The sequence below is a fragment of the Trichomycterus rosablanca genome, chromosome 4 (genome assembly GCF_030014385.1).
Source record: "Trichomycterus rosablanca isolate fTriRos1 chromosome 4, fTriRos1.hap1, whole genome shotgun sequence".
NCBI lineage: Eukaryota > Metazoa > Chordata > Actinopteri > Siluriformes > Trichomycteridae > Trichomycterus > Trichomycterus rosablanca.
In genome coordinates, this window is record NC_085991.1 from 25,893,734 (window position 1) to 25,907,781 (window position 14,048).

At 38.8% G+C, this 14,048-nt stretch overlaps 1 protein-coding gene across 2 annotated transcripts in view; it reads right to left on the reverse strand.

Annotated features, from left to right (window-relative positions):
• Positions 1-6,860: 6,860 nt before the first annotated feature.
• The window catches only part of ehbp1l1a (EH domain binding protein 1-like 1a), a 60,516-nt gene continuing 53,328 nt past the window's right edge, over positions 6,861-14,048 (reverse strand). Inside the window, exons 18-24 of one of the 2 annotated variants that reach the window (XM_062994065.1) lie at positions 13,136-13,187; positions 12,181-12,218; positions 11,854-11,965; positions 10,660-10,759; positions 10,458-10,531; positions 9,025-9,139; positions 6,861-7,297 (exon numbers count right to left, since the gene is read on the reverse strand). In XM_062994065.1, coding sequence (XP_062850135.1) covers positions 7,207-7,297; positions 9,025-9,139; positions 10,458-10,531; positions 10,660-10,759; positions 11,854-11,965; positions 12,181-12,218; positions 13,136-13,187 — 582 coding nt within the window. In that variant the 3' untranslated portion in view covers positions 6,861-7,206. The remainder of the gene's footprint in view (positions 7,298-9,024; positions 9,140-10,457; positions 10,532-10,659; positions 10,760-11,853; positions 11,966-12,180; positions 12,219-13,135; positions 13,188-14,048) is intronic. The other variant, XM_062994067.1, reaches the window with a different exon arrangement.

Consider the following 14,048-nt stretch of genomic DNA (forward strand, 5'->3'; position numbering starts at 1 on the left):
GTGGAGCTGATAAAATGGACAGTGAGTGTAGAAACGAGGTGGTTTTAATGTTACGGCTGATCAGAGTATATTTATATTGTTTTTCTGTGACTATTTTATTAAAACATATACTTGTGTTCTTTTAAATTGTGGGTAACCTCTTAATCTTATAAAACAAATTAATACAATAATTAACTTCGATAAACAGTTGGGTTTTGTAATGTCATTGTCAATTTAATTTTTAGTAAGTATTAATTCTTAGTAAGTATTAATTCTTAATAAGTATGAATTTCTACGTACATTAGATGACTTCTGTATAACAAATTTCCCAAAAGATGTGGAAATATAAGTGTTTTTGTAAATCTCGGATGAACACTAATGTTCCTTTGGGTTAGCAGCGATTTCCTCTTTTGTATTCTTCCTATGAATGCCTCTCTTTCGTGTTTTGAAACCATTAACACTATCTTTGCTGTACAGAGTAGATTTACTTTGTGCAGCCCTTCCCAATTTAGCATGCTGACACAGGACATTTCTTGCATCAAGTGAAGTCAAGAAACCGCAAATTGACTTAGTGTGAAAACACACTCACGAAAATCACATCAGTTACCCCGATTTTGAAATAGTTAACTTCCTTTTTTTGCATTTTGTTTCCTGTCAAATGACAAACTTAAAATAAGGGCTGAGAAATGACATGCTCGTGTTTTGTTTTTTTCTGTTTTATATACAGTATATATATATATATATATATATATATATATATATATACAGTGTATCACAAAAGTGAGTACACCCCTCTACATTTCTGCAAATATTTTATTATTATCTTTTCATGGGACAACACTATAGACATGAAACTTGGATATAACTTAGAGTAGTCAGTGTACAGCTTGTATAGCAGTGTAGATTTACTGTCTTCTGAAAATAACTCAACACACAGCCATTAATGTCTAAATGGCTGGCAACATAAGTGAGTACACCCCACAGTGAACATGTCCAAATTGTGCCCAAAGTGTCAATATTTTGTGTGACCACCATTATTATCCAGCACTGCCTTAACCCTCCTGGGCATGGAATTCACCAGAGCTGCACAGGTTGCTACTGGAATCCTCTTCCAGTCCTCCATGATGACATCACGGAGCTGGTGGATGTTAGACACCTTGAACTCCTCCACCTTCCACTTGAGGATGCGCCACAGGTGCTCAATTGGGTTTAGTCCATCACCTTTTCCTTCAGCTTCCTCAGCAAGGCAGTTGTCATCTTGGAGGTTGTGTTTGGGGTCGTTATCCTGTTGGAAAACTGCCATGAGGCCCAGTTTTCGAAGGGAGGGGATCATGCTCTGTTTCAGAATGTCACAGTACATGTTGGAATTCATGTTTCCCTCAATGAACTGCAGCTCCCCAGTGCCAGCAACACTCATGCAGCCCAAGACCATGATGCTACCACCACCATGCTTGACTGTAGGCAAGATACAGTTGTCTTGGTACTTCTCACCAGGGCGCCGCCACACATGCTGGACACCATCTGAGCCAAACAAGTTTATCTTGGTCTCGTCAGACCACAGGGCATTCCAGTAATCCATGTTCTTGGACTGCTTGTCTTCAGCAAACTGTTTGCGGGCTTTCTTGTGCGTCAGCTTCCTTCTGGGATGACGACCATGCAGACCGAGTTGATGCAGTGTGCGGCGTATGGTCTGAGCACTGACAGGCTGACCTCCCACCTCTTCAACCTATGCAGCAATGCTGGCAGCACTCATGTGTCTATTTTTTAAAGCCAACCTCTGGATATGACGCCGAACACGTGGACTCAACTTCTTTGGTCGACCCTGGCGAAGCCTGTTCTGAGTGGAACCTGTCCTGGAAAACCGCTGTATGACCTTGGCCACCATGCTGTAGCTCAGTTTCAGGGTGTTAGCAATCTTCTTATAGCCCAGGCCATCTTTGTGGAGAGCAACAATTCTATTTCTCACATCCTCAGAGAGTTCTTTGCCATGAGGTGCCATGTTGAATATCCAGTGGCCAGTATGAGAAATTTGGTGTTTTGGGTACAATTCTAACAGCCCTGCTCCCCATTTACACCTGGGACCTTGACACATGACACCAGGGAGGGACAACGACACATTTGGGCACAATTTGGACATGTTCACTGTGGGGTGTACTCACTTATGTTGCCAGCTATTTAGACATTAATGGCTGTGTGTTGAGTTATTTTCAGAAGACAGTAAATCTACACTGCTATACAAGCTGTACACTGACTACTCTAAGTTATATCCAAGTTTCATGTCTATAGTGTTGTCCCATGAAAAGATATAATGAAATATTTGCAGAAATGTGAGGGGTGTACTCACTTTTGTGATACACTATATACAGTATATATATATATACAGTGTATCACAAAAGTGAGTACACCCCTCACATTTCTGCAGATATTTAAGTATATCTTTTCATGGGACAACACTGACAAAATGACACTTTGACACAATGAAAAGTACTCTGTGTGCAGCTTATATAACAGTGTAAATTTATTCTTCCCTCAAAATAACTCAATATACAGCCATTAATGTCTAAACCACCGGCAACAAAAGTGAGTACACCCCTTAGTGAAAGTTCCTGAAGTGTCAATATTTTGTGTGGCCACCATTATTTCCCAGAACTGCCTTAACTCTCCTGGGCATGGAGTTTACCAGAGCTTCACAGGTTGCCACTGGAATGCTTTTCCACTCCTCCATGACGACATCACGGAGCTGGCGGATATTCGAGACTTTGCGCTCCTCCACCTTCCGCTTGAGGATGCCCCAAAGATGTTCTATTGGGTTTAGGTCTGGAGACATGCTTGGCCAGTCCATCACCTTTACCCTCAGCCTCTTCAATAAAGCAGTGGTCGTGTTAGAGGTGTGTTTGGGGTCATTATCATGCTGGAACACTGCCCTGCGACCCAGTTTCCAGAGGGAAAGGGTCATGCTCTGCTTCAGTATTTCACAGTGCATATTGGAGTTCATGTGTCCCTCAATGAAATGTAACTCCCCAACACCTGCTGCACTCATGCAGCCCCAGACCATGGCATTCCCACCACCATGCTTGACTGTAGGCATGACACACTTATCTTTGTACTCCTCACCTGATTGCCGCCACACATGCTTGAGACCATCTGAACCAAACAAATTAATCTTGGTCTCATCAGACCATAGGACATGGTTCCAGTAATCCATGTCCTTTGTTGACATGTCTTCAGCAACTGTTTGCGGGCTTTCTTGTGTAGAGACTTCAGAAGAGGCTTCCTTCTGGGGTGACAGCCATGCAGACCAATTTGATGTAGTGTGCGGCGTATGGTCTGAGCACTGACAGGCTGACCCCCTACCTTTTCAATCTCTGCAGCAATGCTGACAGCACTCCTGCGCCTATCTTTCAAAGACAGCAGTTGGATGTGACGCTGAGCACGTGCACTCAGCTTCTTTGGACGACCAATGCGAGGTCTGTTCTGAGTGGACCCTGCTCTTTTAAAACGCTGGATGATCTTGGCCACTGTGCTGCAGTTCAGTTTTAGGGTGTTGGCAATCTTCTTGTAGCCTTGGCCATCTTCATGTAGCGCAACAATTCGTCTTTTAAGATCCTTAGAGAGTTCTTTGCCATGAGGTGCCATGTTGGAACTTTCAGTGACCAGTATGAGAGAGTGTGAGAGCTGTACTACTAAATTGAACACACCTGCTCCCTATGCACACCTGAGACCTAGTAACACTAACAAATCACATTACATTTTGGAGGGAAAATGACAAGCAGTGCTCAATTTGGACATTTAGGGGTGTAGTCTCTTAGGGGTGTACTCACTTTTGTTGCCGGTGGTTTAGACATTAATGGCTGTATATTGAGTTATTTTGAGGGAAGAATAAATTTACACTGTTATATAAGCTGCACACAGACTACTTTTCATTGTGTCAAAGTGTCATTTTGTCAGTGTTGTCCCATGAAAAGATATACTTAAATATCTGCAGAAATGTGAGGGGTGTACTCACTTTTGTGATACACTGTATATACCTATAGGGCAATTCATGCATGTTTTTGGACTATGGGAGAAAACTGTAGCTCCTGGAGGAAACCCATGCAGACACAGGGAGAATACGCAAACTCCATACAGAAAGGACCCGAACCGCCCCACCTAGGGATCAAAACCAGGAGCTTCTTGCTATTTGCCTCCTCCCAAGTTCTTCTATTTTTGCACTTTTGTCACATTTATATGTTTCAGATCATGACAAAGAACGCAGGTAAACACAAAATGCTTTTTAAATAAAAAAAATGCTCTTCAGCTTTGTCTGGCCCAATGTAAAAAGGTTATTACCCCCTATACTAAAACAACAAGTTAACCAAATTTAATTGACAATTGGGTTTAATTTTACTAGCCACACTATTGATTACTGCCAGACCTGTTGCATCTAAATCAATAGGTTTAGAGGGGGCATTTACTTCTTCCCATGGGAGATTTAAGTGTTAAAGAAATCTTTATTTTCAATACATGGAATGATCATTTAAAAGCTGCATTTTGTTCAGTCGTGTTGTCTTTATCTTACATTTAATTATATTACAAAATCGGAAACATTTTAATGACAAATCAGCAAAAATTGATTAAATGGGGTGAAGGGCATGATTATTATACTGATTTGATGACTGTACCATATTCTAAATTCAGTAAGACACTGTGGTGTGTGATATTTATAAGCAGCATTTCCTCAATCTCTACAAAGCATGTACAAAAGTATTCATTCCCATACAGTTTCCTAATTTGAGCCACCTTGCCACAATCTGAGTAACACAATAACTGTATGAAGAACTCTGCAGAAGTGTATTACAATGGAATAAGGTTATTCGAGGCATTTTAAAACCATTTTTATTTTTCCCAAAACTCTTTGTGCAGTTTTAAAAGTGCAGTGTGTCGAGTAACAGCAAGACCTATATTCCTTAAATTCCTTACATCCACTCATAAGGCACAAAATGTTACAATACAGAGCCAAAGACCGAAACCCTCAGCATAAACATATCTTTAAATGTTTACATAAAAAACAGCAACACAATCATGTAGTTACATAAGTTAGCAATAAAGAGAGAAATAACACTGTTTTTCTGGAAGCTTCTGAAAAAATCCACTTGCCCAGCAGGGTTCTTATAATGCACCTTTCTTAATGGATCTTCTATGTGTGCTTATAATAAATAACATTTTAGAATTTGGGGTTCCACATAAAGGTCATGTGAGGCATTAAACAAATCTCCACACTATACTGTAATGCAAACAGCAAACGTAGTTTAAAATACATTTAAAATAATCTTTAAGTAAAATACTAATTATTAAACACACACTCTGACTTAAACAGTGGTTGGGTGTATAATACAGTGCATACTACTATATTTACTATATTTAAAGTAGGTTTTTTGAAAAGCTGGTATCGTCTTGGTTAGTAAGCAGGATCAGGAAATTCTATCCACAGACAAATGATGTTGCAAAGGTTTAAACAGGCTGCACAATGTAACAGCACTTGACTGCATGTGCACTGAATTTAAATGAAAATCATTGCAATTTTACCCATCAATCTCCACTAAATCAACCATAATGACAGGGTGATTGTCTTTTGTCCTTGAAATGTGTTTAGAACTTAACTGGAGTCCCACAACCTGAATTGATTAGACATAATTCGGAAAGGCACAAACTCTGGTTTATAAGGGCTTACAATTTACAACACACTGTCGAAACATACCCAAGCTGTAATGTCCAAAGAACTGTCAGTGGATCTTTGGAATTAAATTGTGGTAAGGCGTAGGTTATATTATCAATAAATAACATTATTTAAGCCTTTGAGTGTTTCCAGGGCTTCAGTGGCCTTAATATTCTGGCATAATTGGACATCAGGGCAAAAGGTCCTTGAACAGGGAGGTAAGGGAAAACTCAATGGTCACCCTAAAGGAGCTCCTGTACAAGAGGTGGGAGAAGCTGTTAAATGGACAACCATCTCTGCAGCACTCCTTTAATCAGGTCTTCAAGGCAGTGACAAGACAGAAGCCACTGTTTAGTAAAAGGCATATGACATTTTGCTTGAAGTTTGATAAACAACATGTAAAGGACTCATGTGAAGGCAACATGAGAAAGAACATTCTCTTGGGTGGACCAACAAGCACTAGGTCAGGTGAAAAAGGCACTGCATATCATCTGGCTTATAACATCTCTAGGGTGAAACATGGTGGTAGCAGCATCATGGTGGAAACATGGTGCCCCTCAGCAGCAGGTACAGGGAGACCATTCTTGAAGCAAACCTCCTCCAGAGTGCATGCAAACACAGACTGGGGTGACAGTTTACCTTCCACCAGCCAAAGCCACACTGAAGTAGCATAAAAAAAATCAGCCTTGATCATGTCCTTGAGTGATCAAACCAAAGTCCAGATAAAGACCTTACTGAACATCTATAGAAAGAAGATGACAGATCACAGATGTAATGATGACAGAGCTTGAGAGGATGTGCTGTGAAAAATAGGATAAACTGCCCAAATCCTGGTTAACCGTGCCTGTGAACATAATTCCAAAAAGAGGTACAGCTGTACTGGGCTTCCACAAAGCACTTAATAAAAGTTCATAATACATTTGTGAATAAGAGACAGCACTTATTGGTGATTAAGAGCAGATTGATGGTTAAAATGACAATTCTATTAATTTAAATTCAAATTTCCACCACAGTAAAGTCTGCAAAAAGTCTTTTTTTCTAAATCTCCTGTATTATTTATCTTATTTTTCATAAATATTATTTACACACTTACCCATGTACATTTAAATGTTTGTATCAGGATGCAGTAAGGATAAAGTAGAAAACTAGTGTCACAGAAGTCTACAATCCTTAAACTAAAACACATTAGTATTTTAACTGTCCAATATAAGGCCACATTGTTCACTTTTATAAACTCTTACTACTTAAATGATCCGTATAGTGTTCATTTCAGCATTCTTCACAAAAGTCAGGGTCAAAACTAATAAGTATACTGTTAAAACACCAGCTTTAATTCATTGGTGACCAAGTGCAACAGGACTAAACTAACATGCTACATCAAAACAAATCTATTGTCTAAGATTTGCTTTAGTTTGCGTTCTCCATTCCTTCCCCCTTTATTTTTAACTATTTAAAGTCTTTAAAGGAGAGTAAAAGTTAGCACAGTGCACAGAGGTGGTTTTACTAACTTACTATGGCTTTTTATTCCAAATTCACTGTAATATGCATTTCTCTTTCTGACTACCATACTTCCGACGTCTCAGCTCCAGACCTCTTTCCAACCGCTCGTCTTCTTCCAATGCACTGCACAAAGGGACAGGCACAAGTGAATTATAATGAAGATTGTAATAAAAATGTACATGGCTGAAATTATGTGGCCAATTGACTGTGAGCATTATGAAAACATATATAGAGGCAGTGTAGAATTGCCCAAGCCCCCTCCTTTTTGGAATTTCATCAAACAGCATAAGAAGTCAGGCTTTGCCACAAGCATGGCTAGCAAACAACAGTGCAATTCATCCTCTAGGTGTTCAGTAAGGTTGAGGTCAGGGCTTTGCGTAGGCCACTGGAATTCAATAAAACTATGTCTTTATAGATCTTGGTTTGTGCACAGGGCACAGTCACACTGGAACAGGAAAGTGCCTTCCCAAATGGTTGCCAGCATGTACGAAATCATGTAACTTATTTTACATTAACATTTATGGCATTTTATCTAAAGCAATAAACGTGCTTCGTGACTGATACAATGCAAGCAATTGAGGGTCAAGGGTTGCACTCAGGGGCGTAACATTGGCAACTTGGTGGTGGTGGGCTTGAACCAGTGACCTTCTGATCCCTACCTTAACCACTAAGCTACCACTTTTACCATAATTTTTTTATACAACTGTTTGAAATCATTGTGGCTAAAACAGCTGAACTCAAAACATAGTCCACACATACTTTGGGCCAGTACTTTATACAGTCAGGAGGTTAGCGGTCATTTCTACCATGCACCCAAAACATCAACCTGTTATTGTCTGCTATTTTGTTTTTCTGGGATCTTTTTTTGACTTCCAGGATTTATTGATTACTGTTCCATTGGTCACGGTGGCTCGGTGGGTAGCACTGTCGCCTCACAGAAAGAAGGTCCTGGGTTCGATCCCCAGGCGGGGCGGACCGGGTTCTTTCTGTGCGGAGTTTGCATGTTCTCACCGTGTCTGCGTGGGTTTCCTCCGGAAGCTCCGGTTTCCTCCCACAGTCTAAAAACATGCAGTCAGGTTAATTGGAGACACTGAATTGCCCTGTAGTTGAAAGGGTATGTGTATGTGTGTGTGTGTGTATGTGTGTCTGCCCTGCAATGGACTGGCAATGGTACTGCGTGTCTTGCACCCATTGAAAAGCTGGGATATGCTCCAGCATCCCCCTGCGACCCTGATTGGATAAGCGGTTAAGAAAGTGAGTGAGTGAGTGTTCCATAAGTAACATTTTCTTACACTGTGCCATTAACATGACAACAAAGCAGAATATGGGTGTCATGTTTTGTGAAATAAATTAGTGTTTCATGGGCGCTTGAGTGGCATAGCTGTGAAACTGTGCTAGCCTACTACCGTTGGGATCAAGGGTTTAAATCCCCATGGGTGCTATCAACCAGTTGGGGGTCTATATCAGACATGATTGGCTGTATCTAAGAGGAAAGAGTCCTCCGAAGGATTGGCATCCTGTCCGGGGTGTATTACTGTACTGTGCCTAGCAATACTGGAAAAACAGGACCCACCATGACACAAATAAGGAAGCAGAAGTAAAACATAAAAATGACTATAAGATAATAAGATACTGTGTCTTATCTGTAACTACCCAGTGTGATTAACAAAAGTAATAAAAAAGATTTTTTGTTTGTTTTAATTCACTACAATTAATTGTATTACTTAAACCTAGACTAAAACAATTTTTTTATGAACTGTATAGCTGCCAAAAAGTATTTTGTACCATAATTAAAATTTACACTTGATATAGATCATATAGTAAAGAAATATCGAATATTTGTTGCTTACCCTCGCTCTTTGGCATCCATGTCATGGACTAGCTCATTCCTTTGGTTAACAAGTGAGATTAGCTCTTGCAGCAGCAAGTGCTCTCTGGTTTTATGGGCCTGAGTCTTCTGCCAATCTATAGACAAAAAATTAGAAAATATATAGTAATGACATTTTTGAGTCATTTAGAGGAGGACTTATGCTTCAGACTGTTGTAATTCAACCTTAGATCATGTGCTGATAACCTTATTCTTCTTAGAAATGACCCAAACAGAGAAGAGAATTCATGGTTTTTTTAAGTATGGCAAGTTGCTCAGACCCTAAAGCAGCAATACAAGCATTTATATTGCTTTTGGTTAGCAGTGGTTTTGCCACGCAAGGTTACAATTTTGCCCAGTCTCTTTCTAATGGTGGAATTATGAATGTTGATCTTTCTGATCTTTTTAATCTAATGAGGCTAGCAAGGTCTGAAGTTCCATTGAAGTCCAGCTGGCTTCTATGGTGACTTCCTGGGAGTATTGTTGATGCCAAAGACATAATTTGTTTGTAGATAATGGGTCTCAGTGTGATTTAATGGGGTCCCAAAGCTTTGAAGCAAATTTGTATTTATTTTTTACAGAACTAAAGTTTTTTGTGTGTTTGAGAAAGTCTGCTGCTTGCATATCTAACTTCCATGGCCAAGATGCCCGTTTTGACCAGATAGCCAGGTCTACAAGGGTTCAAGGCTATGCCAGTTTTTTTTCTATTTTAATGTTATTAAGGCCATGGTGGTCTTTTGTGAAATATTTTTTTTTATTTCTAATTAATTTTTGAAAAACTTTGATTTGGTGTAGGCTGATGGGTAAAGATTGCAATTGTATCAATTCAAAATCAAATCCACAGCACAATAAACAATTAAGGGGTCTGAATACTTTCTGAATCCACTTCATGTAGACACCCTCTCCTAATTCTATACAATCAATTATATCAAAAAAATTATATGCTCCCAACCTTCCAGCATGACTGTACCCCTGTGCACCAAGCAAGGTCCATAAAGACATGGTTTAACAAGATTGGTGTGGAGGAACTACAGTCACCTGAACAAACCATTAATCATAACCCGAATGAACATCTTGGTGTAAATTAAAACAGTAACTGCTGGCCAGGCCTTCTCACCAAACATCAGTACCTGACATCACAAATGGATCTTTGACTGAATGTCTCCAGAGGCTGTTATAGCTGCAAAAGGGCCAACTGCATAATTATGCCCATGGTTTTCATGTCCAACAAGCTCATGGTCAGCTTTTTACTTCTTTTTGGCCATATAATTTATGCTTTTAGGAAAACATTATACCAAATCTTCATTATTGCATATACTTGCTTATTAGTTGATAATCAGGTATAATTTGCTTCATATATTTCCTCATTTCCACATACATATTATTTATAAAATACTATTTAAAATGCTAACTTACCTTCTACAGCCATGAGATCTCTAAGCTCTTTCTTCAGCAGTTCAACTCTTGTTTCCAAATCCTGCTCCTCTTGCCTGTAAGAGAGATGATAATACAATGAACCATGTGTTAACTAGCTGCATACATTTATTGGAATTCAGAATTCTATTACAGAGCATCCATCATACAGGAACTATTTAATAGATTGTGTGTCAGATCTTACAGTAACTGAAGATGGTCTTGTCTCCTGATTAGAGCGTTCTTCTTATTAACTAGTGTGAACCACTCCTGAATCAATTTCTCTTCCTCCTCACGATCAGTGCCTACAAGAAACAGTATCTTAGTCAATTCCTATTTTCATAATAGTGCAAGGTAGTTTAAGGGTCAGCCTAACATAAAAAGTCCAGGTTACCATAATTCCTTCACTGACACAAAATTCAGAAATGAAAGCTTTATAAAAAACATTTAAACTACTGTGCATCATACTGTTCAGACTCACCTCACTCAGTCTGCAAAACTTTTTCAGATTTACTATGGTTCAAAATAGTGTATTAATTTGTGTATACAGTCAAATAAAATGCTTGTTTATACTATTAAAACCACCATTTTAAAAATTAAAAATACAATTTTCTATTATAAATGTTTTGATATAAAATATTATAGTTTAAAACATATATTAAATAAACATCGATAGCAATATTTTAAATAAATATTTATATTTTCTCATGTCTTTTTTCATTTTTATCAACCACTTAATCCTGGACAGGGTCACGGCAAGTCTAGTTTCACAGGGAAACACTGGGCAAAAAGCAGGAATACCCTGAACAGGGTGCCACTCTACTGCAATCCCCACTCAGACATAGCCAATTATGTCTGTGTAGACGGTCAACCAGACGAAAGCACCACTGAGATTCAAAAAGATTAATATGGCACTGCACCAAATTTCCACTGCACAAGGCTGGATTCAATACTGAAATGTGGAGCATCGTGGACTAGAACTCTACTGCCTGAGCTAGCAGACACCTGTTATATTTCTTAAACTATATTTTGCTAATTGTAGATATACTGTATATTAAATAAAGCTTTTAACACTCAGAATTATGGTTAGGCAATTTACTCACTCCCTTTCTTAACCGCTTATCCAATTAGGGTTGCAGGGCCATAAAGTGCCTGAATGTTTAGAGTTTTCTTGTCATGTAATGTGTTGTAAATTAAAATAGGGTAAGCTATATATCTTTATTTTGTAGGTTATCATGTTTTAACAGCTGTTGTTTACTAAGATAACTGTAGTCATTACTCAATTAATAATAACACAGACAGACATCACTTTTTTTCCTTTTACTCTCTCTATTCCTGCCATTTCATTTTCACACACATGCACACACACACACACATGGAAACGACACAACATGCTTACCAGACTCCATAAGTCTTCTTAATTTCTCCTCCACAATAGCAGCCCTGTGATCTATCTGTCTCTGCTCGGCCTCCAGGGCCTGCATCTCGCTTAGCACATACTGACTGACATCCTACACAATAAGACAAAAAAAGACAAAAAATGATCGAGATTCTTTAGTTAAATTTTAAATATTGTTTAAAGCATTAACATTACGATAATAAACACTCTTTCATTGTAAAATGTGCTTCATCAGCAGGATAGATAACTGATACAGCATCTTATTTTTTTCTTCAGTGCATAGCTAGTGCAGTGCATAAAAATATTCAGAGAGGTGGATAAACTTACCAGCTTCTCTGCTGCTGATGCCTCTTCACCACCTGCTGCTAGACACAAACCAACAAACATATTATAAAGCATTGCTTAATGAATTCATTTTCAGTTTATTTTTATTTTTCCATCTTGAACAGGCTTGTGGAGGGAAACCCTGGCTGCAAGGCCGGAACACAGGGTGCCAATCCATTATAGGGCTTTAGCCATATGCCCCTCAAACATTAATGTAAAAGAAACAAAAAACAAGTGCCTCAGTTTTATTTGTGTAGGGAATTATGTGTTTTATTAAATTATGAATTATTATGATATTTCCTCTGTATTTCTCTGCTGTTCGTGCTGGTGCCTCAACCAGACAGTAGAAGCATGATTGGCTTTTATTACCTCGGGCATGGCCACTTGTGTCTGTGGAGTGCATGACCGGGCCACTGGTACTAACGCATTAGACTGCTGCACCAGTAAACAACCTAACAATTAATATTACACATATGGGCCAAATAAATGAAGCCTGTGTTCTGCCAAAGAATGTTGCATGTGTGTTTACACCGTCTGTACCTCAGTCTCTCAGGAGCTTATGATGACATGTCCTCACATGATTCAATTTGTATCAGACTACTACCCACTGACATTTTACATATAAAATATTTTTTGGGTTTAAAATGAGCACTATGTATGCCAAACTAGTGACAGTCTAGGCATTTATGTACAATTTAATGTACAATTTAATTTAAATAAAATAGCAAAGGCAAATGGAGGTCGAATTTGTAACTGTCACATCTGCATCATGAATAAAGGGCCTAGATACACACTAATTTGTTTAGTTTTTTTGACAGGTTGCTCTAGCTCTAGCTTTGTCACTTGAGAGTTAACATGTGCCTAAAGACTGAAAAGTCCGCAATAATGTCATACCCAACTTTTAACCTATCAGGCATCACATAAAAGAGTATAGCACAAAGAATTAAAACATGCTTACATGCTCCTGAAGGTCCTTTAGCTGCCCCAGCTTGCTCCATACCTGATTTTCTCTGTATAAAAGCAACACACATGTTAATTGCAAGACAAAAGTTATCAAGAACTGAATAGTTCCACAGCTGCACAGTCAAGTAGCCAACAATTACAATTTCAGCACCCTTAAAATATTAATATTATTTTTTTTTTTCTGATACAAATAACAGATTCATTCGGTTTAAGCCCTACTCCTTACAGAATTAGTTTTAGATCAGAACCTGGAATGAATGCATAATTAACAGATGATTTTCTGTGATGGGATTTACATTAGGATCAGCCATGTGGGTTAACTAGTCAACTATGACATTGTGGTGATTTTGTAAGTACATGTTTAGGCTCTGTGCCAAAATATTATCTATAAATATACACTTAGTTGCAAGCTTTGAACACATGGATTTGGGCAGTTTGTCCCATTCCTCCTGATAGATCCTTTCAATCCCTGCCAGAATGAATGGTGAGCCTTTGTAATCTGCCATCTTCAGGCCTCCCCACAGATCATTAGAGTTTATTAGAGTTTAAGTCTGGACTTTGGCTAGGCCAATCAAGAGCATTCAGCATTCAGACACTTGCTATTAAGCCACTGCAGCGTTGATTTGGCTGTTTGCTTCAGTCATTGTATTGAAAGCTGAAATGTATTCCCAGTCTGTGGTTTTATTCAAGGATGTTCCTATATATGGCTGCAATCACCGTCCCTCAGACCCTGCTACTTAGAAGAATCTCTGGTTTTCAGAGTCCTTTACAGCCATTTGACACATTTAAAAAAGGCTGTCATATGACTTTTACTTAAGAGTTGGTTCCGTCTTGCCACTGCCAAAAAGGCTTGGTTTATAAATGATGATTGTCTGTCTAATAGGTTTTCCCACCCTGGACAGGACTTT